Raw genomic sequence first — 27,227 nt, forward strand, 5'->3', positions numbered from 1 at the left:
AGTACATTAACAATTCTTTCAGCTACTACTTGAATGATATGTTTAATCTTTGCTGCTTGCTTTCATTTTTAGGGTTTGTGTTTAGTGAATCAGAGGGATCTGCATTAGAACAGTTTGAAGGTGGCCCCTGTGCGGTTATTGCACCTGTTCAGGTAACATAGACTACTTTACCAACTCCTTAGAGGGACGTGTTCAAATGTTCCCTCCTTGACTTTGTGTTTTCTAATACCTGTTCTCTGTGTAATTATGAAGCATGATCAGTTACCTCTTAATTTGTGTTCATGTAAATTGCTTTAAATGTCTGAAATAAAAATGAATTCAGAATATGAGTAGCTTACACAGCAGTAGCCATTTGGCTGACTTTAACTCCAAATTTTCTATTATGTTTTCTTGAAAATAATGACCATGACATCTTACACAGTGATCCTATTGAGTAATAATAATTTATGCCAAAGGTATTTATACCATAATCATGGTACCATTTGTATTTGTTCTGTCTCTTAAAATGACTCTTCAAAAAAGTTGAAGATGAGTTAATATTTTCATGGCCTAAAACTTAATCAGATTTTAAAGTAAGTTGACAATATATACTGTTTTAGGCTGTAGCTTTTTGGTCTTTAAAATAAAATCAGTAACAGCAGATTTCAAACAATTCCCAAAATTAAAAAAAAAAAGAAAAAAAAGATTTTTTTTCTTTGCACACGAGAAAGGGTGAATTTCAGTGTGTGTATTTGATTTTGAATTTTTATGTGTTGTATTGTTTGAAATTCAAAGGCTGGTTTGCCATGAACTGTTAAATTATTAAAACGGAGAATTGAATTTTCAGTTTGCTGTGATATTTACGATATCTAAACAGCAGTATAACTTCAGAACTGTTAAAAAGAAACTTGAATTTATTGCTTGTTTTAATCAGCACATTTTGAAAATACATTTTTAATGTGGTATTTATTATTCATTGGGCATAAAAAATGCTTTCCTGACTGTTAGTTGCAAAATAAATTTGTCTCTCAAACTCCATACACTTACATTGTTAAATTTAAAGTGCATTTTCTGAAGAAGAAAAGAAGTGTTTTCCTTTATGGTTGATTCTAAAATATATTCTTTGTAGGTCATTGTTTCCTCTTTAAAAAGTAAAGTTGATACATTTTTTTCATTAGTAGATTTTTTTTAATTAAGAAAAATTTGAATGAGCTTTGCCTAGGGATTTTGGAGTATAAATAAATTTAACTATAAATTAGTTATTAGAGCTGTTGAACAACTGAGGTAGGTTTTGGTTTGCTAGTAGGAGTCTTCTCTGAATCTGAGGATTCTGTGTCTTGTTCATATACAAGATAGATTTTATTACCACTGACCCTCTTGGGCCATGATAGTACCTTAGTGAAGTGAAAGTGAAGTCGCTCAGTCGTGTCCGACTCTGCGACCCGTGGACTGTAGCCCACCAAGCTCCTCCGTCCATGGGATTCTCCAGGCAAGAATACTGGAGTGGGTTGCCATTTCCTTCTCCAGATAGTACCTTAGAGTCTTTATTACCAGTTTATGAATATACTTAAATGCAAGATAAACAGCAGGAATTTCATGTTTTATAAAATTCAGTATATTTCCAAAATGGTAGTTATTTTTGCAAGTGGAGTTGTTATATAACAGAAAATAATTGTAATATTCAAAATCAAGGTATATCTTTGAGGTAGTAACTTAGCTTCAAAGTCACATAAACTTTTTTGGTTATAGAATTTTGTTTGTTTTAATATTTCAATGTAAAAATGAAAACTAAATTACTGAGAGTAATGAAGGGAAGTGTGCGAGTTGGATGTTGAACTTTTTAAAACTGAACTCTAGAACATGGCACTTTTGCTAGAAGAATAGACATTATGGAACCAAGTAGAAAATACATTAGTAGACCATGTTACGTACAATAGTTTACCTGGAATTAATCGCATACCATAATAAGAAGGAATGCAAATCAATGATGAAATACAATGTAGTTTAGTAAATGCTACTGATATGACAGGTTGATAATTTGAGGGGGAAAACTGAATCTGGGTCGTCTTGTACCATGTACCAAGTTTATTCTTGATATGACATTTAACCACGGGAAGTTGAAAATAATGGGTTGTCAACCCTCTAAGAGAATAAATGAGTTCCAGGCTCAGAAAAATATCTGCAGGTAATGTTAGCAATAAATGTATATCTTTCTTAGACAAAGAACTCGTACACATTGGTTAGAAAAACACTTAAACCTCAGGAGTGAGATGGGCAAGTATATGCAGTCATGGCAGGTGGAATGATGCTGCACAACAAAAAAATACAGATGCCCAAGCTCACTAGGAATCCACCAAAGTACAAATAAAACTTTTAAATAGATTCTTTTGCTTACTCTTCCTTATCTTTAGATATAAAATAATTGCCCAGAGGCTTACTCTTCCTAATCTTTATATATAAAAGAATTGCCAGTACATATAAGGGTAGGGTGATACTGGCACACTCTGTAGCTACGGATAGCTCCATGTAGCATAAACTTGTAGTATGACCTAGGGAAGGAATTTTACATTATGATTGAAACCATAATAAAATAATGCAGATTCTTTGATGAGAATAATTTTACTTCTGTGAATCTTTCCTGAAGAAATAATCCTTAAGATCGAAAGGTTGTATTCAAGAATTAGCTTTTTTAGAGCAAATCCAAATATGTTTTTTATGTATAGTAGTTTTAAAAAATTGCAAATAACCTAATGCACAGTAACGTCATGTAAACTTGGAATAATGTTGAAGTAAATTTTAATAGCTTGGTAAACAGTTAGAGATTGACTTATAAATTATGTGGGAAAACAGAAAAGTGGAAAATAATCACATACCCATTAGGCTTCTCACTTAAAATTTAAAACAGGTATGAAAGAAAGACTGGAAGGAAGTATATCAAAATGCGAATGGTGGTTCTATTAGTGGTGAAATAATGGTTGTCCCACCTCACTTTTCCAGTTTTGCAATATAGTTATGTTACTCAATTTTATGGTCTTTGTTATTTGGGGAAAAGTCAGAAGCACTTGGTTGTAGTATTTGTAGATTTTATTTCTGTGAGAATATCATAGAATGTTACTTATTTTTTTGTTAAAATGTTTAGAATTGATAGCTTATTAGGTGCCAGGTATTGTGCTAAGTGTATTACTGGATCATCTCATGTAATCCTCATTACAACCTTTTAAAGTTTGTGCTATTATTTTTAATTAGTAAAATAATGGTACGAGAATTCAACTTTAGGTCTATTTAACTAAAAGTAGTTTTCTTATCTATATACTACTGTTTTCAGACGTTAATGAGTAAGAATGAAATGGCAACCCCCTCCAGTATTCTTGCCTAGAGAATCCCAGGTATGGGGGAACCTGGTGGGCTGCCGTCTATGGGGTCGCACAGAGTCGGACATGACTGAAGCGACTTAGCAGCAGTAGCAACTAAAAGTAGTTTTCTTATCTGTATACTACTGTTTTCAGACACTGATGAGTAAGAATCACCATAGTAACTACTTTTTCTTGAATCTGCCTGCTGGAGATAAAGTAGGTGGAGCATCAGGATCTGCCTCTTAAATAAACAAGTCAGGTTAACTACACTTTGAGAAGGAAACAGTACTATACTCAGAACTGCTATCTATCAAAACACCAATGTAACATAGTTGGCACACTTAAGAAAAGGTTAAAAATGGGTTTGTTTTTTCTTTGGGATCTTAAAGCTTTTTGAGTTAAATCAGAAAGTTAGGAACTCCTTATCAGTGACCCACACAGTGGTATTCCTGTATCACAAATGAGAACTAGTACAGAACCACTTTTGTGTTTAGCTTTCTTTCCTCAAAGGAATCAAAGAGAAACGTCGATTTTTTTTCCTGGTCCATAGGGCCTTCACTCTGTGAATGAAGCAGTAAATTTCTTTTTCAGTTACGCGGTTATTATTTTGAGACAGTTCTTCTATTTGCCAAAAAATATGTACTACAAAAGAAGAATTGTATAGGTCTAGAATCAAGTTTATAGTAATATATTCTAAGTAAGTTAATTATGTTCAGTTACTGGTGAATGTGAAGAGATTATTTGAAATTCTGTAGCACTATTCAAAAGATCAGAAAGGAGGTAAACAAATTAGGTGGGGTTTTTTTCCATTTTAGAATAAAAGAATGATATAAGGTATGTTTATAATAAATTCTAATAATTATTGCTTTAATTGTATAAAGGCATTTCTTTTGAAGAAGCTCCTGTTTTCTTCTGAGAAGTCTTCTTGGAGGGATTGCCCAGGTATGATAGCTGTCTTTTATCAACTTTTACTCCATCTTTTATTTTATAAGTGATTCATGCAGCATTCATTGGCAGTAATTCAGTTGAAATTATCTGTTTTTTAAAAAAGAACTATCAGTTACTTTTTCGTGAGATTGACTTTTTAAATATTCCCGAAAGTTTCATGAACAGTGACTCTAGATCTTAAAAATGTGTATTTTGTAATGTGGTTTTCCTAACTGAGAGGGTTAAGACAGGTTTTTACAACTAAGGGAAAAATATTTTGGTGCACTGTTAAGTGGTAGCATACCATAAGGGAGGATCATTTATGTTTGTATTGTCTTATTTAGCTTTGAGCAAAAACTCAAGATTATCTTTGTATTGCTGAACCTGTTAGTATGACACTTTATACAATGCGAATACTACTGCGGGTAATTCTGAGTTAAATCGCAAATGAAGCTTTCATGGCTTCTGCAATATGATTAAATCAGAGAACTGTATGTGCTACCTGATAATAACAAACATTTGCATCCTTGACAGTTTACAAAGGTATTTTCTTTACTTATACTATCTTATGTGAACTCACAATGACTACTTAAAGAAGGTAGAATATATTATAATTGCAGTTTTGTATATAAGGGCAGAACAGCTTTCATTCCAAACCATGCAGGTACCTTCTACTAGTGGTTTTAAATTTAAGAGATAAAGTGTCAGTGTCATGTATTTTTAATTAATAACTGAAATGCAAAATAAATTTCAGTAGAGAAGAAAGAAACTATTCAAAAGAGACTGTTACTAGCATGAACATTTTATTAAATTTCTAAAATTTCTTGCATAGAAACATTCATATTGATAAGAAATTTTTGTAACATTGTCATGTCATGAATGCTGTGGTGGCTGCTGCTGCTGCTGCTAAGTCGCTTCAGTCGTGTCCGACTCTGTGCAACCCCATGGACGGCAGCCCACCAGGCTCCCCCGTCCCTGGGATTCTCCAGGCAAGAACACTGGAGTGGGTTGCCATTTTCTTCTCCGATGCGTGAAAGTAAAGTCGCTCAGTCGTGTCCAACTCGTAGTGACCCCATGGACTGGAGCCTACCAGGCTCCTCCGTCCATGGGATTTTCCAGGCAAGAGGACTGGAGTGGGGTGCCAAAGTGAATAGGACAGTTCCAGTCTTTAAAGAACTCTTAGTCTATCAAGGGAGAGAGAAACCTCCCTCTAGCATAAAATTTTACATGGGGTATATAGCCATCTTATCCCCTTTGTTTGAAAGCTTCAGAAAGTGGTACTGCTTCTGGAGACGAACACTACTTGAAAAGGGGAGGGTGACTAAGGTTCAGGACAAAGTTGAGCATTGTGCTATTTTTAATAAATGTCTGATGCTCACATCACCACAGTACAGTATCAGTGGTTTGTGTACTATGCGGCATAACCGCAACGGCCTCTGCTAGTGTAATGGATTGTGTCATTGTATGTGCTGATGGTATCTCATTATCCTTCCCCCTGTGGGACTGGGAGATCAAAGACATGAGACTAATTCAGAAATGGGGAAAAACAGAGGTCCCCACAGGACCTTACAAGACCTGGTTCTACAAGAAGGGAATCCTCATGGCTGAAAGGCTCTGTTTGCAGCCTAAGAAAGGGATGATCAGTATCAGCTTACTCCACATAGCATATTCTTTCCTCTGATGTTTAATTCTGCATTTTCCAGGATTCTTTTTCTCCTGAATGGAAATACTCAATAGCAGTGACATTTTAACCCTCAAGCACATTGTTTTTCTAAACTGTAATTGAAGATCAGTGGTTTATGGATTTCTGCCCCACTAAAAAATGCTCGATTTTCGTCACTAAATTAACACATTCTTAACATTGTTATTTGACAGGGTTTTTTTGTCCCCTGCAGAGAAAACCATTGTAACGTATGCTTCGGTTATTTTTAGAGGAAGAGCGGAAGGAACTCCTTTGTCATACCTTGTGTGATATTTTAGAAAGTGCTGGCTGTGACAACTCGGGATCCTACTGCTTGGTTTCTTGGTTAAGAGGAAAAACAACTGAGGAAACCGCTAGCCTTTCTGGGAGCCCTGCACAGTCTAGTTGCCAAGTGGAACATTCTTGTAAGACACACTTTTATTTCCTGAAGTAATTTCTTGTCTGTATGTTTGAATAGAACTACTGTAAATTTTAAAGAGAGAACAAGATTTGAACGTTGTATAAGATCTGTTTTTTAGCCTAAGCTTACTTAATCCTTGAGCTTTGTTAGTTTTCATTTCTCACTTGATGATTTTAATTACTGGAGGATATTATATTTGTTTATTTTTTCTTTGATTTTTGGGAAAAACCATAGGAACTGCATCTCTTAAAGTAAACTTAGTAAAAGTTCTAGTTAACTTCTACTTGATGACAGTCTCTTTTCAGCTTCGGAACTCTAATTTAGAAAGCGGAAAGAACATATTTCTGTTTTCTTTGCTTCAAATACTTTAGTGTTTTCCATGGTATTGGGAAAAACAGGGAAATTATTATTATGACTGTTTTTTACATTAGGAAATGTCTTAATTATCTTCAGCTGTTTCCTAAAGCAAAGATGGGGACACTTTTCTTCCCTGTGTTGTTTCTTTTCCTCCTGAACTTTTTGGACATGGTTACTATAGATGAATTATTTTGAGATAGGTTTTTTATTATGAGTTTTAATTTTGCATTCATTTAAGTTTATCATACCTTGAAGATTTCTCTTAAAGAAAAATAACAGCTCTTCTCACTCACAAGAATTATATATTCTATAGAATTATATATTCTATGGTTTTTAAAAATTCTTACATAGTTGACCTACAAACTGCCAGAATGAACTAGTAAATTTGTACTACAGATAAAGAGTTGCTTTTCAGGTTTCTTTTTAGAAATGAACTTGCTCGTAGGTTGCTTTTGGTAATTGATAGTTGTAAGTGCCTTTATTAAATAAGTGACTTGTTCTACTTATAGTGCAATCCATTAACTTTAGTCTCTGTGGAAACTGTAGACACCCAATTTCTAAAAAGTAAATTTCGGTTGCTGTGGTACATATCTTGCTCTCCCTATAGGATTGTCTACGAGGCAAGTGGTCTCCTTGAGCCAGCATGTCTCTATGATGTCAGCATCTTCTCTCTCTCACCTTTGCAGTTACAGTGGCAAATTCTACTAATAGTATATTTGCAAGGAATAATTTTTCAAATTTAAACAGTTGAATGACATTTCCTTTTAGGCCTTTCAAACATAGCATTTCAAAAAGAATTTAATATATTTTTAGAGTTAAAGAAAACAAGTGGAAAATACTCACAAGGTTGATAATCTAAAAATGTCATTAAGGCTGGTTTTAAAATATTTTCCAGATTTTACTGGATTGCATAAAAGCATGTTTAATAGTTTTGTTTAGGATATTAAAATCTTAATAGGAATAGTTGAAGAGGTTAGAAGTTGTTTTAAAGAATGTGGCTAAACGTACTCCATGTATTAATATTATAAGAAAATAGCTTTTTGCTAACATTTTTCATTAGTATCCTAGTAAACTGTGTGCTCACTGGATGTGCTGTGCATTTCTGTGTGGATGGGTTAAATTGTTCTAGGTTAAATGGCCTCCTGATGTTAACTTTGGCACTTTAGTAACCTATGTGGGCATATTATATTGACTCCCCCTCCAAAAAACATTTTTTAGTAATTTTCCAATTTACTTTGTTTCATTTTTAAAATAGACATGAAATGAAACTATTATAAATTGATTTTTAATGTTATATCAATTTGAGAAGTTTTAGTAATTGAAAATTTGAAAATTCACATTAGATGTTGACAATGAAATGAACTTATATTAAAATTTATTCCATATAACAATGTTTTACCTGTTTTTTCCTTTATTCCCAACTATGTTCTTTTTCTTGTGTTTTATATTTTTCTACCATCCTGCCTGCTAAGCTTTTTATTTTGCTTGCCTCTTTACTCTAAATTACTATCTCTATGTCAACTTTCATATTGTACACTCAGTAAAATTATTTAGATAATCAGGTACCACAGAGAAGTTAGTACAGTTTGGAAAAGATTAGGTAGAAAGTTTATTTTATCTCGAAATTTTAAATGTGAAGTGTTTTTCCCCTTGTCAGTATTACATTGTGTACAAACATTAATTTCATTGGCTTTTGTGGTGTGTAGTTTGCTTTTGGTAATGCACACTTGTTTGCAGTAGTGAATACTCAGGTTCAATTTCAGTTTGTTTCCCACATACAAATCAAAAGATTATTTAAAGGAATCCATTTGGACTTTACAGATGTTAAAAAGTAATTCAAAACATTTGAAAATTAAATCCGGACTTTGAAAGGCTAAAATAATGTGACATTTTTTATTGTAAATCAGAATTTCACTTTTGAATACATAGTGAAACAGTTTCTTCAGTTCTCTAGTGAGGATTAGTATTTGAAAGTACTAACATTTATTTAATAAGGTATATATGAAATTGTTCCTTGTGATTAATTAGAGTGAGCATTTTGATCTGTAGGATTTCTTTAAAGACTTCATATTTGTGGAGCTGAGACTATCTGGGTTCAGATCTCAGTTCTGCTGTTTATAGCTTTTTGCTTTTGGGAGGATTCTTCTTTGGGCCTCAGGTTCCTCTACTATAAAGTGGGGTAATAGGGTTGTTTGTGGATTAAATGAGGTTGAGGCCCATAGAGCATTTAAAAAGGGGCCTGGAACTTAGAACTGTGCTAAGTAAGCATTACTTTTCATTTAAATGCTTTCTTTGATTTCCTTTGATTTCTTAAAATTTTATAATTTTATTAGTAAATATAATCTAAATAAGATGCTGAAAACTTGTCAACAGTTAGTTATACAAGTAGATGAGGAAACAAAGCTGCCGTTGAACCTGTGTACTTTCAAAGTTCTCTGCCTTTTTATACACATTTGTTTAATAATGAAACATCAAGTCTAAAGATTTTATATTAGAGGAAGATTAGCTGTGAAGATTTGACTTGGCTCTAAGAAACGAAAGATGATTTAGAAGTGCAGGACACATTGCAATTATGTGTGAAGCACTATGATTGTCAATGCTTTCTCACATGTTATTAACTATTCTAGCACAACTGAATTTAAAGAAAATGTTTATTATTTAATCACCTTTCTACATTCTCAGTATTAAAATCCATTTTAGTTCTATTCTTGATACCTAAGATGTTGAAATATAAATTTATGTTGTAGTAAAGTGGAAAATAAACTGAGAATTCTAAGGAGTAAGGAAAGAGGGAAACTTTTGATTGCTTAAAAGTATTTACAGCCTGCTGTGTGTATCTTGTGTCATTTATTTGCCATGTGTAGTGCTGAAAAGTGTCTTTTATGTATAGCTGCCTTGGCTGTCGAAGAGCTTGGCTTTGAGCGATTTCATGCATTAATTCAGTAAGTAACATTGGAACATTTAAAATACTTACCTTGTGGACACATTTGCCATTTTAAGTCTGTTCATACTGTGGAAAGGTACTTAGATTTGTATGCTTGAGGATTAATTTGTTTTCACATTTTTTAAAAAAAGAATAATTTGTCAATATGTTCTTAAAATATTCTGATTCCCAAATTAACTTTGGAAATACACCCTTTTATAACATTAAAGGCTTTTTCATCATTATAATGAAAAAACATTTTAGCTTAATGTTTCTCCAAGTGAAAATAAAGATTTCTAGTGTGATAAATATTTGTGTTACTGCTTATTGTCAAAATATGCTTTCTATAATTTTCATTAACAGTGCCATGTTTTCATTAGAGTATTTAAATCTTTTGTTGTGAAATAAAAGGTAAGGATAGCTATGTTGGTAGAACTGTGAGTGGCATTTGATTTGAAATACAACGTTATTTTAAAAGAAGCCACAAATGTACACCTTATCCTTGGTGTTCACGTATTTATTAAATAATTCTAAAGCTTTAAAAAGCCAAGTTTATTTGTTCTTAAACAATCATAGAAGAGGATCACCTAATTCCTTAAATAACTGTATGATCATTAAAGAAGTCATTGATGTCAGACAGTTCACCTAAGAGATGAAGAGTTTCCTTACCAAGTAGGCTTTCTATTTTAATGGTACCTGTTACGTATAATGACAGTTGTCAGCAATAGCTTTGGCTTTTAATGGCTAAATTTATATTTGAAAATTTGAGACACAAAAATCTCCTGTTTGTATGTATGCATTTTAATGTAGAAGACAATTTTAAAATGTTCCCATTTATGAATGTAGTCAATCTGATCATCATGTTAATACTTAATTCTTTTTTCCCCCCAGAAAAAGATCATTCAGAAGTTTAGTAGAATTAAGAGATGCTGTCTTGGACCAGTATTCAATGTGGGGAAACAAATTTGGAGTATTGCTTTTTCTGTATTCTGTGTTACTGACAAAGGTTGGTTAAAGAAGATGTTTTTCTGATTTTTTTTCATTTGAGTTTAGTATTTTTCCTGCTGCAGAAAGAAATTTTACTCCTGATGTTGTTTTTAAATCTCAGAATTGAAATCTCTTGTGCCAGTAATGAAGAATAAGTCTCTCTTTCCTCATTCACCTGTTACTTAACCACTTTTCAAGCTTCACCCATGATCTTCTAGACTGCAGAGATTCATCAGTAATGTTCTAATTATGAAATGCAGTGAGGTCTTTGGTATTTTATTTTCTTTGATCATAGTGGAAGCACTTGACCCCTAAACCCCTTCTGGAACAGCTGTATCTGACACCAATCCCTTCTTAGCTTACCTGATAAATCACTGTACTGGTTCTCTTTCTGTAATGCCTCATAATTACTTTTCTGCTTATAGCTTCATTTCCATCTTTTCCTGTTAGTTATCTTTGTATCCTCTCAGCTTACCTTTATATGGTTCATTCTGACCTGTACACTTCTGGTCCTGCCCTTTTCTGCAAGTGCCAGCCTCACATCTCCAGCGACCTGTTTGGTCTGAGTTATCCTGCTGGATTTGCCATATCTGGAGTCAGACTTCATTCACTTGATAAATGTTTATTGAGCATTGACTGTTTATTAGGGACTAAACTTACAATATGGGTACAATTTTTGTTTAATCATTCCTCTTTGATGTTGTAAACAAAAAAGTAGACCCCTTAATAGTTACTTCCATTTTGGCAGTGTTTTTGGTGTGTGTGTGTTTGTTTCATGCACAAAGCGTAGCGGGACAATAGAAGGCGTGCCTCAGTTCATATAGTGGAATCAAGGGCAGGCCTTGTAGGCATCGCTAGATGGATGGGGAGAAGTTTTCTGGACAGAGTAACTATGGGAAGAAATTCCAAGCTGTGGGAACAACAGGTGTAAAGACATTATCTTAGCGTAGCATAATATACCAGAAAGGCAACCATGGAAGATGAGAATGGCATATATGTAAGAATTCTTGTGCAAAAATACCTAAAATCTCATTTCATGTGGCCAGGATTGGAACAAATCAAAAATTGTGAGCAGTGGAGTAACGAGATCTTTCTGTTGCTAAAAGGTTCATTAAATTGGTATCAGAGTTGTGCTGGAGGGAGTTGGTATGTGGATAATAAGACTAGAGTCAGGGAAACTGAAAGAGTAGTTCCTGAAATAGGTGACCCTAAGCCAGAGCAGTGATCATGGAAATGGAAAGAAAAGGAGCATATTTTTTAGAAGCATGTTTTAAACTTAGAAATTTTAAATCATTTAGGAGCATATTTAAGAGAAAGAATGAAAAGTAATTAGTAGTCAGTTAGCAATGGGACTGGCAGTGATGGAGGTCCCGAGGATGCCTGATTTCTTAATGAGTTCATCATGACTGTTCAGTACTCTCCCAGTTCTTACACTCAAAACTTTTGATACCTCCTCTCTGTCTTGTCGTTCACAGCCAAGAAAACTGTCATGTCTAGTTCTTCCTTGACCTGGTCTTTGAAATAAGGTCCCCTCTCTCCCTAGTGATTTTTGGCACTTGATTATGTTATTCATTGTGACTTTGTGATAGTCCGTTTTGTATAGTTGTCTACAAGGAAGGCCAGTGTGAGATCTTAAACTTGTTTGTATCCTTTCTACAGTATTTCCACAATCATTACTATTTTGATTGTTGATTATCATCTCGTTTAATTTTTAGAAATGGCCTATAATCAAATGGAATCAATGGTGAATAGCACAATGAATGGCAGTTTATCTTTGTCATTTTGAAATTGATGGAGATAAAATGCCGAGGCCTTCTTGTACTTATCCAGTAGCTAGACCTTTAGGGATTTGGGTGATCTTTGGGGCGATAAAAAATACCAGAAAATTGGCTTTCAGGAAAATAAGAAACTCCTGCCCTCCTAGTTTACATTTTGTCAGTGCACATTTGAATGACCAATATGTAAGAACACACAATCAGAAGAGAACCTTCCATTTTCTTATGTATGAGAAATACCTGTTGTGTATTTAAATGTATATCTTTATCATGTGTGTATATATTTAGTGTTTTAATGATCTAAGAAAATACATCAGGTACCTCAGTAGGTATATTGGGTTCAAATTTAATTTCACCTGAAGTTAAATGAGTATTAACTTTCAGATAAAATAATTTTCTCCTCACTTCTCTTGAAACTTAAACACTCTCTCTGTCTCCCCTCTCTGGCCGTCCCCCCCACCCTTTAACTCACATACACATTGAATCTGTTACCTGTTCTGATATAGAGTACACAGAAGAAAAGATTCTAAGAATTAACTGCTTCTCACCATTTTCATTTCAAAAGCACCCCCCCATTTCAAATCTGGGTAATTGTTTGGGAGAAAAGTTACTTATATAATTGTGTTTTATTAATTCATGGTATAAACTGGTTAGTTTTTAAACTATCATAATTTTCATTTTTAGTTTTAAAAATAAGCCAATGAATTCTTGGTTTCTTTAGGGCATTGAAAACATAAAAAATGAAATTGAAGATTCGAGTGAGCCTTTGATAGATCCTGTGTATGGACATGGCAGGTAATTAACTAAAATCTATTATTTCCTTATACAGATTTAGGTTTTAGGACTGATAATATGCACTTAAGATAAAACACTGAGTCAGATAATTTTGTTTGTCGGTACTGACAGCTTAAAGTCTCTGAGTATGAGCAGTCTTAAGTTTTATACATTGCTTTTAGGTATGAAGTATTAACTTACACTTTAGGTCTGTGTATGCACTGGGTTTATTGTAGCAAATAGTTTCTTTTAGGATGACAGTGGGACTATTTTAACAAATTTTGCTTGATAGCACATTCATGAAATTTTCTAGTAGGTGAAATTTGCTCACTTTAACTTAGAAATAAGTACACCCATGTGTATTTGTGAATGCTTTCCCTGTTTGCGGGGAGATTTTTTTTTTTCTTTATTTTTCTCTGAGAAAACCCTGCCTCTCAAGCTTTTTATAGCTATTTATGCTAAAAATTGATGACACAATGACTGGTTGTTAACTCACTCCAAAACATATTTCCTTTAGATCTTTCTGCCCCAGAGGTTAAATTCACATGTCTTGCATCAAACACAAAATAATAAAAATTATATATGTATTTTTAAGGTGATTATAAATAAATTAGCAGTCTAAGTATCATTTTTTTAATCTATTTAAATGTGATGTCTTAAATAAAGTTGTTAAATTTATATGATTATATAGAACAACGAATGCCATTGTGGTGACACAGGAAGTGATACATTTAGCAAGGTTGTGTATAAAATGAGGGCTGTAAGGTCTTTCTGCTTTTTAAACAACATAATTTAATGTAAAAAGTCATGATTTTATGCTTTATCATAAGAATAATTTGTTTTGAAAATTAGTATGTTCATACTTTTTAATTACTTTTTAATCTTTATTAATAGCCAAAGTTTAATTAACCTCCTGCTGACAGGACACGCTGTTTCTAATGTATGGGATGGTGATAGAGAATGCTCAGGAATGAGTAAGTGTATTTATTCTTTATTGTGTTTATTTTGTTTATGATGAGTATTCCACTAACATACAGTTGATTGTTGATTCATCTGTTTAATGGTTCTGTGTTACTTAGAGGTTAAGATAAATGCTTTAGTATAGAGGAATCCCTTACAGTTTTCACAGCACTATAACATGAAGAGCATAGACTCTGGAGGCTGACAAACTTGGGTTCAAATCACAAGTATATGACTTGAGTCAAGTTACTTAAGCCTTTAGCTCTCTCTAATATAAAATTAGGATTATAGGACTAACTTGCTTAGAAAAAGTAATAGATCTTTGTATATATGTAAAGTTAAAATGTATATATATGTAAAGTTTGTACTTATCTAGTGATATCTGTCTGTAAGTTGAGAACACTATTTAATTTTGCTTAAAATTGAAAAATTATGAGTATCGTGATTTGAAGTATTGACTGTAAGAGTCTAGTGGTTTTTTTCCTGTATTACTTTTAAGGTTTGTAATTTCCTTTAAAATGCTGGGTAAATTTAAGGTTGTCTGAGAATTTTAAACCACCATCACCTCCATCTCTGGTCTCAATTATTTCTTTTGTATACCTTCATATGTTGCCAGGAACGTTGAAGTCAAGCACCTTTGGCCGATCCATCTAGTTAAGGAGAGCTGATATACAGCTCTGAAAAAGATTCCCTGTAGCTTATTGTTACTTGGTCAGTCTGAATTCATTTATTTGTTCTTTCAACATACATTGAATAGCTACCACGTATTCAATCCTGCCAGTTAAAGGCATGTCAGACTCTCAAGTATGTAATACTTGATGTGTGTAATATAGAACAGAAATCATCATGACTCCTATAGTTCACAGGGAAGTTTAATTTTTCTCCTAAAATTGGATAAAACTGTCAACAAATTACAGAAGCAAATATTACGACTGAGAAAATAATAGTTACTGCTTTCTGTTCCCATTTAAATGAATGAATCTTGATCTTAAATTTTCTCAAATTTTAGAAATACATGGAGTTAATAGAAACATGAAAGAAGACAATATTAGGGGGAAAAATCAATAAAAACGAATGAATTTCAAAATTGAAAAGCACCTTTACACCATCCAACCTTTCACTTAACTATTTAGGAAATCTAAGAGGTACCCTTCCATCCTACATTAGCTAATGTATACAAAATTATCTCAGTGATGAGGTGAATATGAGAACCTAGTTTAGGTGATTTCTGGTAAAGGTCAAAGTTCAAACAGTAAAATTCACTGACCAAAAAAGTAGTGAGGTGAACTTGCTCTATATTTTTGTAATTGAGCCCATCCTGATTTTGAGCCCTTATTCTGATTGAGAGCTGAAAGTATTCAACCCAGCTAGTCAAAGGCATGTCAGATTCTCAAGTCTTCCATAGGCTTTTCTTCATGCTATATATGGGTTGGCCAAAAAGTTCATTTGGGTTTTTCCATTACATCTTCTGAAAAACTTTTTGGCCAACCCAATACTTACAGGATATTGGTCAGCTATCCAGTTTGGGTTGTTGATACGTACTAATTCATCCTTTTCTGTTCCTTGAAATACTAGCTTTTAAAGCTATTGTCTTGCAGTGTTTTTTTTTAAAAGTATAGTTTAAATATCAAAACTAAAGACTTTAAAATATTATCTTGGAAAATTTTCCGAAAATAGACATGGTATATTTCTTGCATTCTCCCTTAATTGTTATGAATGTTGACTTAAGGTTGAATCTGTTTTGATTCACCAAAATTAAAATGAAAATCCATACATTCATCCAGCATTTATTGGATATTTTTCTGTCTGACAACATGGGGGGAGATTGTGATATATGTAATATACAAAGAAAAATTATAATTAAAGAATTACTAGTTTTGCACATTCTTAGGCAAGCTGCTTTACTTCTCTTGTCTGCAGTTTCCTTATTTATAACTCAGGGAGGTAATACCTTCCTTAAAGAAATGTTAGATTATGAAGATTAAGATAAAATTTCTAAAATGCCTCAACCAGCTCATGGGAATACTTGGCCTTTCCTCAAAAGAGGAAAACAAGAACATGCACACAGGTAATAATAATGCAAGGCAAAATGAACACAAGTTGAAGTAAAGTATGATAGAAGTTCAAGGACAGGAGGAAACCTTTCCTACAGTGTTTGCCTTGGGATGAGTGGGGAGCCATTAAGTAGGAGTGGCCATTTTAATGAGGCCACATGGAATGAGAGAGAGGGAAAAATAACAGGTTTGTTTCTAGAGACAGGGAGACAGACCAGTCTGATTAGAGCAGTGTATCTTAATCCCGACTATGTGTTGTCACTTAGGAAGCTTAAGAGTAAGTCAGTGCTCAGGCCCCAGCTGAGAACGAATAAACAAATTAGAATTTCTAGGTAGTGGGGTCTGGACATGATAATTTAAAAATTACCTGTACATAATTAGAATGTACAGCCAGATTTGAGGAGATAAAAGCATTGACTGTGAAGAAGACAGAAAAGATCATAAATATAAGGTTGGGTAAGAAACCAGAGGATCTTGATACTGAGAAGTTTAAACCTTAGTTGTCAAGTGTTAGGAAGAAAGTCATTGAAGGCATTTAAGCAGAACAGTAACATAAGACAAAATAAGAACTTGAACCTGTCAGCTTGTATGCATAGGAATGGGATGGGATGACAGGTCACAAACTAGAACAGGTAGTCAATGGGTGGGAAGTAACAAGATGAAATAGGTGTGGCAAAGGAAGAGAAAGAGAGCCGCTAGGATTATGTACTTTGTGCCAAGCAATATGTTTTGGATGTGTATCTTCTCAACCTCAATTTATAGTTAAGAAAACCGAGGCTTAGGTGATTTGTAATTCACCCCATGTCTAGCAGCAGGCGTCCACGGCTTCTGACCACAGCCCAGGCCTGTGCTCAGTCCACCATAGCATGTTCTTCTGCTCGACCCCTGCCTCTGTGAAAGAGCCTCTGGGAAAGTAGAATCTGTAGAATTCAGCTGTGAACTAGACAGATGAGAGTAAGGTACAAATAACCAATAGGTTTTCAAATGAAGTTTATTGAGTGAATGAATAAGTGCAAGAAACATCATAGGAAGTCAGCTTTAAGTCACTGTTTTGGTAGCAGAGAACAATTCTTGTCCTCAGGTATTTCATTTTCTTTAAACAACTGTTGACAGTTATTAAGAATGCTGATCCTGTGTGCCACAGCTAAGACCTGGCACAGCCAAGTAAATAAATAAAGAACAATAACAACAGAAAGCCCATTATCCAGCAGTGACAAGCATCATCTTAGCAATGCCAGCCTCTGTTCTTAATATTTAGTGACTGTCTTCTTTTCTCCTATTTTATTCACTTCTTTTCTTAAAACTACTCTATGAAGGTCATAGAATAAAGGAAACTAAGGCACCAAATTAAGTATCTTATTTCATGCAAACAAGCTGGAGTTTAAACCACAGTTGTCTGGTTCCCTTACAACCAGCATAGTTAATCATCATGATAGACAGCCTATTACTTTGCCAACAAAGGTTCGTCTAGTCAAGGCTATGGTTTTTCCTGTGGTCATGTATGGATGTGAGAGTTGGACTGTGAAGAAGGCTGAGCGCCGAAGAATTGATGCTTTTGAAGTGTGGTGTTGGAGAAGACTCTTGCGAGTCCCTTGGACTGCAAGGAGATCCAATCAGTCCATTCTGAAGGAGATCAGCCCTGGGATTTCTTTGGAAGGAATGATGCTAAAGCTGAAACTCCAGTACTTTGGCCACCTCATGGGAAGAGTTGACTCAATGGAGAAGACTCTGATGCTGGGAGGGATTGGGGGCAGGAGGAGAAGGGGACGACAGAGGATGAGATGGCTGGATGGCATCGCTGACTTGATGGACGTGAGTCTCGGCGAACTCCGGGAGTTGGTGATGGACAGGGAGGCCTGGCGTGCTGCGATTCATGGAGTCGCCAAGAGTCAGACACGACTGAGCGACTGATCTGATCTGATCTGAACAGAGTTTTCAGTGTGAAAATAAATATATAAGACGATATAGAAGAATTTCATTTTATTTAATTTCACAATAGCCCTAAGAGGTAATTTTTTGCCTCATTTATAGAGAGAAGCAGAGATTGAAAATTTTATCCAAAGATTTTTTTTTTTTATTGTGATATAGAGTTAAGTGAATGAGCCATGCTGAATTTCTCAATCAAGGAGAATGAGGACTAAGAATAGGCTATGAATTTAGCAGTTAATGAGGGCTTTCCCTTAAAAGAGCAATTGAGATAGAATCCATAGCATAAGGAATAAATATTTTAGGAATGCAGGCAAGGACATTTTGCTGGTGAAAGGGTGGAAAGTGAGGAGTTCATTGCCTGGTCATAAGACCAAGAGATGGTATACACCAGTTTTGTTTTAAAGCATAGAAGTCTCCTAAATTGTCTGTTAGGAGGAAAACTGCTTTTAAGAGAAGAGATAGTAAATGGAGTTGATAGTAACAGTGACGTTGGAAAGATACACAGTTCTTCTAAAACAAGAAGAAAGAATGTATTGAGAAAAGAAAAAGAAAAAGGCATTTTGAGGTATCAAATATTTAAATTGGGAGAACTTTTGAGAGTTTGAATTTGTCCACTGACAATGAATGGACAAAGTTAGAGGCATGTAAAGGAGAAAGAGTTTACATCCACTGCTTTAAGAAGGAGTATAAAGATGGATTATGAAAGGAATGTGTAAATGTGCAATCAGAATTAAGAGCTGAGATGAGGTTACATAGAATTATTTAGAGTGGATCCAACCAATAAAGATTACAGTTAGGCTTCTATTCTTTTTCTTTTTTTTAACTAATAGATGTATTGAGATAAAATTCACATAATTTACACATCTGCCATTTAAAATGTATAAGTCACTGGTTTTTAATATGTTCTTGAGTTGTGCAGTCGTCACCATATCAGTTTCAAAACATATGTATCATAAAAGAACCCTTAAACCCATAAGTAGTCACTTCCCCTCAGCCACCATTAATCTGCTTTCTATTTCTGTTGATTGGCCTATTCTGGACATTTAATAGAATCATGTAATATCTAAACTTCTGTACCAGTTTATTTCACTTAGTGTAGTATTTTCAAGGTTCATCCATATTTTGGCATGAACCAGCACTTCACTCCATTTTACTGAAAAATATTTCATTGTATAGCTTATACCACATTTTCTCATTTTCTTTTTTCGTTCATCAGTTGATGGACATTTGGTTTGTTTCCACTTGGCCATGTTAGTAACATGTACAAATGTTAGTGAGAAGATGTTTTTATTCTTCTTTAGCATCTACCCAGGAGTGAAAATCCTGGGTCATATGATAACTGTGTGTTTATTTAACCTTTTGAGGAATACCCGTTAAACGTTCATATGCCAAATTACCTTTGGAAATTTGCTTTATCGACTAGAAGAGTATAAACTTACGCTTGCAGTGTGTAGTTCCTGTTTCTCTACATCCTAACCAGCACTCAGAACTTTAACTCTTTTTTTTTTTTTTTTTTGAACTTTAACTCTTTAATATTTTTGTCAGTCAGTTTATTGACACTTGGTAGCCTATTTTGAGTCACATTTCTCTGATTCCTAGTGAACCTGCACCTAATCATCTTTTCATATGTTTGTCAACTTTTAGTGTTTTCTTTTTCTGGGAATTGTCTGTCTTTTGGCATTTTAGAAGGAGAGGTTATTTTACTTATAATTTCTAGGGGTACTTTATAAATTCTTAGTTCTTTATGTATTAAATCTGTGTTGTAGATACTTTCTCTCAGCCATTTCTGTCTTCTTTAACTTTGCCACTGCTACCTTTTATATACCAGAGCTTTCGTTTTTGATGAAATTAAATCATTTGATCTCTTTTAGGGCTTCTGGGTTTGTTTTTTTTTTTTACATTTTTTTCTGTGTATCTATTCTGTGTTTCTCCCACCCCAAAGTTAAAGCTAGCACTGCCTAGTATTTTCTTCAAATGCTTTGGTGGGCTTTATTTCTTTTTAATGTTTATCCTGTTAATCCATCTGGATTTTATTTATTTATGAGTGGTATGAGATAGAGATGTACCTTTTTATTTTCTTCCCAAAGGATTATCTAATATCCCAATTCTAACTTCCCTAGTGGCTCAGATGGTAAAGAATCTGCTTGCAATGCAGAAGACCTAGATTCGATCCCTGGATCAGTAAGATCCCCTGGAGAAGGGGCAAGCGACTGCAGTATTCTTGCCTGGAGAATTTCCAGAGATGTCTGGCAGGCTACAGTCCATGGGGTCACAAAGAGTTGGACACTGCTGAGGGGGACACACACACACACACCCCCCTAGATACTGGGGACACACACACACACACACACCCCCCAGATAAAATGCAGAGCTCCCAGTTAAATCTGAATTTCAAATAAGATTCTTTTTAGTGGAAGTATGTCTTGTTTAGTATTTGGCGTATACTTATACTGAAAATTTTTATTTTGTATCTGAAATTTAAATATAACTGGGCATATTGTATTCTTATTGGCTGAAATTGGCAAACCCTGGCTAGATGCCAACTCTGTAAGCAACCTGACTTCTCAGGAATGGAACAACCAGTTAGTGGGTTTTTAAAAAGCTCTTCACTTCAAAAGTAGATTTCACAAAGTTCATGGCTCAAAGTGCATGTACCCTTACCTGTAAGTGAGATGAACCAAGCCTTTTTTGGTATTTTTTCAAATTTTAGGTATTCTAGCATTATTAAAAAAGCCTTCCCCCCTCCATTTTTAAACTATAGATTCTTTTTTAAATTTTTATTGGAGTATAGTTGCTTTACAGTGATGTTAGTTTCTGCTATATGATAATCAGCTGTACATATACATGTATCCCCTGTTTTTTAGATTTCCTTCTCATTTAGATCACCACAGAGCATCAAGCAGAGTTCCCTTTGCTATACAGTAGGTTCTTATTAAATTAGTTATCTATTTTACGCATAGTAGTGTATATATGCCTATCCCAATCTCTCAATTCATCCCCCCCGTGGTAACCATAAGTTTGTTCTCTACTTCTGTGTCTCTAGTTCTGCTTTCAGATAAGACACAGGTGTACCATTTTTCTGGATTCCACATATATGCATTACTATATGATGTTTTTCTTCTTCTGACTGACTTCACTGTGTATGACAGTCTTTGGTTCCATCCACGTCTCTGCAAATGGTACAGTTTCATTCATTTCTATGGCTGAGTAATACTCCATTGTGTGTAGATTCTTTACTTACGCAGTGACCTTACATAGTTTCAGCCCAGCGTATATTTTCAGCCTTCATGAACTTATCGACGCTTGAACAGAATCATGCTACTTACTTTCATTTCTTTATGTATGCTGCTCCTTGTGCCTGAAGACCTCTATCCCTCCCGTCTCTGCTTGGCCAGTCCTTCAGCTGCCACTGCTTGTGCTGTCTCCAGGAGTCCCCTGAGTCCCACAGCTGCTGGTCATCTGTCTGGTCTCTGAGCATTTTGCCTTCATCATACTTACCACATTCTACATTGTCACCTACTGTTGAGTTTTTTTTTGGGGGGTGGGGAATTTGACTTTTTTTAAATTGTAGTAAGAACATTTAACATGAGATCTACCCTTGCAACGAATTTTTAGAGTATGGTATTATTTATAGGTATGAGATTGTACAGCAAATCTTATTTGTCTTATATAACTGAAACTTCTCTCTGTAGAATAGCCTCTCCGCATTTCCTCCTCCTCTAGCTCCTATCAGCACCATTCTACTTTCCGCTTCTGAGTTTGTTTTAGATACCTCATCTCAGTAGAATCATGCAGTGTTTCTCCTTCTATGACTGGCGTACGTCAGTTAGCCTAAGGTCCTCAAGGTTCATGTATGTGCACATACGATAAGATTTCCTTCTTTTGTAAGTCTGAATGGTAATCCTTTGTATGGATGTTGCACGCTTTTCTTCATTCATTCGTTGCTAGACATTTAGGTTGTCTGTTTCTCAGCTGTTGTGAACAGTGCTGCAATGAACATGGGAATGTGGATATCTCTTTGAGATCCTCATTTCACTCTTTTCAATTAAATACACAGAGGTGGAACTGATGGATCATGCTGTGCTCAGTCACTTCAGTCATGTCCGACTCTGTGTGACCCCATAGACGGCAGCCCACCAGGTTCCCCCGTCCCTGGGATTCTCTAGGCAAGAATACTGGAGGGGGTTGCCATTTCCTTCTCCAATGCATGAAAGTGAAAAGTGAAAGTGAAGTCACTCAGTCATGTCCTACTGTTAGCGACCCCATGGGCTGCAGCCCACCAGGTTCCTCCATCCATGGGATTTTCCAGGCAAGAGTACTGGAGTAGGGTGCCATTGCGGATCATACAGTGGTTCTATTTTTAATTTTGGGGGGGAACCTGCATCCTGTTTTTCATGTTAGATTCCCACCAACAGTGAACAAGGATTCTACATATCCTCCCCAACACTTACTTATCTTTTCTGATTTTGAGAATGTTTATCCTAACATTGTGGTTTTGATTTCCTCCTCTGTGATGATTGGGGGTGTTGATATTCAGCATCTTTTCATATACTGTTGGCCATTTGTATGTATTCTTTAGAGAAATGTCTAAGTCTTTAGCCCAGATTTTTTTGTTCAGCAATTTGGGGAGTTACTTTTTTTTTTTTTTTTTTTAAACAGTGAGTTTTAGGAATTCCTTGTATGTTTTAGGTGTTAACCCCTCATTAGATACATAGTTTTCAGAGAGTTTCTTATTTGTCTTCATAGTCCTGGTGATGCCTTTGTATTCCGACACTGTGCTTAACATTGTTCTTTTCAATACTGGCCCTCAGGGTGTTTGTTAAATAAATATAGTGCAAGTATGTGCTTTCCAAGTCAGTATCAAGTTTGAAAGGCCTAAGAAGGACTTCTTTAGACACCCTGACAGTAGTGCGAAGTGATAGTTGGGAGCAGAGAAGGGTATAGAGAAGCAAACTCATGAATATATGAAACTACAATTTGATACAGTCTGACTGACTGAACACAAAGGTGGATAGATACTTAATCATGTTTAGTCTTAATTGTTAGGCTAAAAACAAGAGAAAGTTCTGAAATATAATGACAGAATTATTAGAATTTTCTGCAAACTTAAACAGATTTCTTGGAGACTTAGTGAGAAAAGTGTAGTTAGTGTAACTAAATTCTTTAAATTTTAATATGTGAGAATAGTATGTCTTCCCTGTAATTATAACTTTGTACAATAATATTAATGATGCACTTTAGCTATCAAAATAAGATAAAAATTTTAAGTACATAGGATGATACATTTTAAAAATATTACCATTCGAACAACATGGCTAAACGTGATTACTGACTGCATCTGAATAATTCATTATTCAAGAGTTTTGAAAGCTGATTTGGTATATTTAATAGCATGATATTATAAATATAGTATTCCAGACATCTGTAAGGAAACAGATGATGTAGTAATCAAGTCATAACACTAGGTGGTGGTAACTGATTTTAGAAATTAAAACGTGAAACAGTTTCTTAACATGTATTATTTGAACTTGAGAATATTTAGTGCTCCTTAATTTTCAGAATGAAGAGGAAGAAAAAATTTGAAAGGCTATGGGGTACCATCTCTTCCTATCTGGGTTGCTAACCCTCACTTTCTCTTTTTGATCTGAATGCTATGCCAACGATTTTCCGATTTCTTGATCTCATGACCTTTACACTATTAAACATTATTGAGAATCCAAAAAAGCTATTGCTTATTTGGTTTATAAGAAAATAATAATCACTGTTTTTGAGGTTGTTAAAAATTAAGACAGAGAAATAAGTCTAAAAGGAACTTAGACATCCCTGAGAATTCTAAGCAAAACTTGGGAACTGTAGCTGTGTCTCCTCTGTGCCTGTAAGAAGCTAGTGAAAAATACAAACTATGTGTATACATGTCTTCTATTAATTTTGAATTTACAAAAATTAAAGCTTAAACAACTGATTCTTGGTTTACACATCTAGATGTTGTGCTTAAGGATACATAGTCAAATATTTACAACAAAGCAAATAAGTTGATATTATTACATTAATTGATAAAAACATGATATTCTACAGGAAAATGGACGATACATAACCAAATAGTAAAAAGGATGTAGAGTTATATATATGTTGTGTTTATAGTGGACATAATTTTTAACTAGAAAAAAGATTATTTTTAGAAATATGTATGGTCCCAAATTACTATTACAAATTACTGTTACCCAAGTTACTATTATCCTGATACTTAATGTACTTTAGCTGAAAGCTGTAGTGTATGAAAAGAATTTATTACCATTACAGTTACATTTCTGATATGGAATAGTCTGTCATTTCATTTTCTGTGCTTTTTCTGCTCTTTCTTATCCATTTCCATGATCATGCTGGTGATTCCCTAAAGCTTTGTATCCAGTTCTGACCTGTTTTTCCGTGTTCCTGAACCTTACTTCTAGTAATGTACCCATCTCTCTCTAGAAGTCCTCAAGGTCACTCAGTTCTACTTGTCTAAAACCAAACTCATGTTCTCTCTTCATACCACTTTAGAACCTAATTCTTTATTCTCTCTCTCAGTCAGTCACCATTTATCAGGTTCCCCAGGCTAGAAACCTTTAAGGAAGCTTTGACAAATTTTTCACCCCTTGAATACATTGATTTTTCATACTTCTTTGCCATTTCTTCTCTTTAAATTTTCCTCTTATCCTCTTCTTGGCCTGGAAAATTCCTACATATCCTTCAGGATACAACTCAGATATTAACAATTGCATCCACCTGCATCTGGTCCCATCACTTCATGGGAAATAGATGGGGAAACAGTGTCAGACTTTATTTTTTGAGGCTCCAAAATCACTGCAGATGGTGACTGCAGCCATGAAATTAAAAGATGCTTACTCCTTGAAAGAAAAGTTATGAGCAACCTAGATAGCATATTGAAAAGCAGAGACATTACTTTGCCAACAAAGGTCTGTCTAGTCAAGGCTATGGTTTTTCCAGTGGTCATGTATGGATGTGAGAGTTGGACTGTGAAGAAAGCTGAGTGCCGAGGAATTGATGCATTTGAACTGTGGTGTTGGAGAAGACTCTTGAGAGTCCCTTGGACTGCAAGGAGATCCAACCAGTCCATTCTGAAGGAGATCAGCCCTGGGCTTTCTTTGGAAGGAATGATGCTAAAGCTGAAAGTCCAGTACTTTGGCCACCTCATGTGAAGAGTTGACTCATTGGAAAAGACTCTGATGCTGGGAGGGATTGGGGGCAGGAGGAGAAGGGGACGACAGAGGATGAGATGGCTGGATGGCATCACTGACTCGATGGATGTGAGTTTGAGTGAACTCTGAGAGTTGGTGATGGACAGGGAGGCCTGGCATGCTGCGATTCATGGGGTCGCAAAGAGCCGGACACGACTGAGCGACTGAACTGACTGACTGACCCTAACACAATAAACAGATGCCCTTAACACCACTGTAAGATGTGTGTGTTCATCTAAACAAAAGAGCACAAGTTTTCTCATCTGTCTCCTTTGATAAGCTCTTAGCCTTTGTAAGGGTTTCCCTCATAGCTCAGTGGGTAAAGAGTCTGCCTGCGATGCAGGAGGCCTGGGTTCGATCCCTGGGTTAGAAGATCCCCTGGAGAAGGGAATGGCTACCCACTCCAGATTCTTGCCTGGAGAATCCCATGGACAGAGGAGCCTAGCGGACTACACTACTATCCCATGGGGTTGCAAAGAGTCAGACACGACTAAGTGACTAACACTAGCCTTTGTAAAGCAGGTACTGTGTTCTGTTCTTCATTATTTCCCCAGTCTTAAGCTGCTGCTTGTGTTTATTTAGAGGAGAAAGGGATGGTATCAAATGTCTATCAAAAGTTAACATTGAATATAAAGTTTTATAAATATTTAATGTACATACAAAGGCTCTATTAGCTAATGTATTGGTATTTTATAATGAATAGGACTATCATGATGACTTGATGTGAACTCTTAACAGTAAATATATGCTAGACTTTTAAAGTACAATTTTGGGTAAAAGTAAAAGTTTTGGTGTAGAACATATATATGTATGTGTACATATGTATTTATATTGAAGTGCTTTTCAGATCTGTATGCTAATGCATTGCTGACTTTTTTGTTGCAGAACTTCTTGGTATACATGAACAAGCTGCTGTAGGATTCTTAACACTCATGGAAGCTCTAAGATACTGTAAGGTAAGTTGATTTTTAAGGTCCTTTGAATGGTTTTTATTCACTTGTCCACTGTTACAGAGAGCATTTTTCTCCTATGACAGCATATTTTAGTTTACTGCTGATAGTGTATACTCTCAATTCCTTTTTCATCACCCTTTCTTTACTGACAGGCTTATCAAGGATGGAGTTAAGCTGGCCGATCATGCTGAGTTTCCTTTTTTTTTAGGCTCATTCCTTTTGAGGGTCAGAGGCAGAACCCACTTTGAAATAATTTATGAAAACAGATATCCATTGTTGAATATAAATAAAGTTTTTGATAAACTGAGGGGAGAGAATGTCCTATTTGATCTTCCATACTAACAGTATGTTTCACTGAAACAACTGGTAATATTTTGTCAGGCATCGTAAAACAATTTGCTAAATGCCTGAAATTCTAACTTTTGTCTATTTCATCTGAAAAATAATTTCACAATAAAGAAAGACCCAAGCATTTCACAGCATTAAACTCTTAACACATGTGCTAGGATTAGGAGCTGCCATGAAGCTCTCATTTTTTGATACTTATCTCATCACTTTCCTGCATAATCTGAAATTACTATGGATATTCCAAATAGTTTTAAATGGAGTTTAAGTCATTAATGATTTGCATTTAATAAGATGTTCTGATTTTGGAAAAAGAAGTAGATCTATTCTTTTCCGGTTTAGAATGGTGGTTCCATAGCAGTGGTTCTAATGGTGGTGATTATTTTTAGTAACAGTAACAGTCCTTTCCTTCCTGCCTGCCTGCCTTCCTCGTCTTCCTCATCCTCCCTCCCCTCCCCTCCCCTCCCTTCCTCTCCTTCCTCTATTTCCTTTCTTTTTTACTAGACAACATTCGTCTTTCATGACAACACTTGCACAGGGATGATACGGACATGATGATCAAATGATTTCA

General features: G+C 35.0%; 1 protein-coding gene across 4 annotated transcripts in view; it reads left to right on the forward strand.

Annotated features, from left to right (window-relative positions):
• Nucleotides 1-27,227, forward strand: part of MINDY3 (MINDY lysine 48 deubiquitinase 3) — an 83,621-nt gene that overhangs the window by 12,169 nt on the left and 44,225 nt on the right. For 2 of the 4 annotated variants that reach the window (XM_025264357.3, XM_006054415.4), the window contains exons 2-9: nucleotides 73-152; nucleotides 4,214-4,274; nucleotides 6,192-6,365; nucleotides 9,609-9,660; nucleotides 10,533-10,647; nucleotides 13,125-13,198; nucleotides 14,072-14,151; nucleotides 26,244-26,314. In XM_025264357.3, coding sequence (XP_025120142.1) covers nucleotides 10,591-10,647; nucleotides 13,125-13,198; nucleotides 14,072-14,151; nucleotides 26,244-26,314 — 282 coding nt within the window. In that variant the 5' untranslated portion in view covers nucleotides 73-152; nucleotides 4,214-4,274; nucleotides 6,192-6,365; nucleotides 9,609-9,660; nucleotides 10,533-10,590. Of the gene's footprint in view, nucleotides 1-72; nucleotides 153-4,213; nucleotides 4,275-6,191; nucleotides 6,366-9,582; nucleotides 9,661-10,532; nucleotides 10,648-13,124; nucleotides 13,199-14,071; nucleotides 14,152-26,243; nucleotides 26,315-27,227 lie in introns of those variants that run through there. The other 2 variants (XM_025264355.3, XM_025264356.3) reach the window with 2 other exon arrangements.

The sequence above is a fragment of the Bubalus bubalis genome, chromosome 14 (assembly GCF_019923935.1).
Source record: "Bubalus bubalis isolate 160015118507 breed Murrah chromosome 14, NDDB_SH_1, whole genome shotgun sequence".
Lineage (NCBI taxonomy): Eukaryota > Metazoa > Chordata > Mammalia > Artiodactyla > Bovidae > Bubalus > Bubalus bubalis.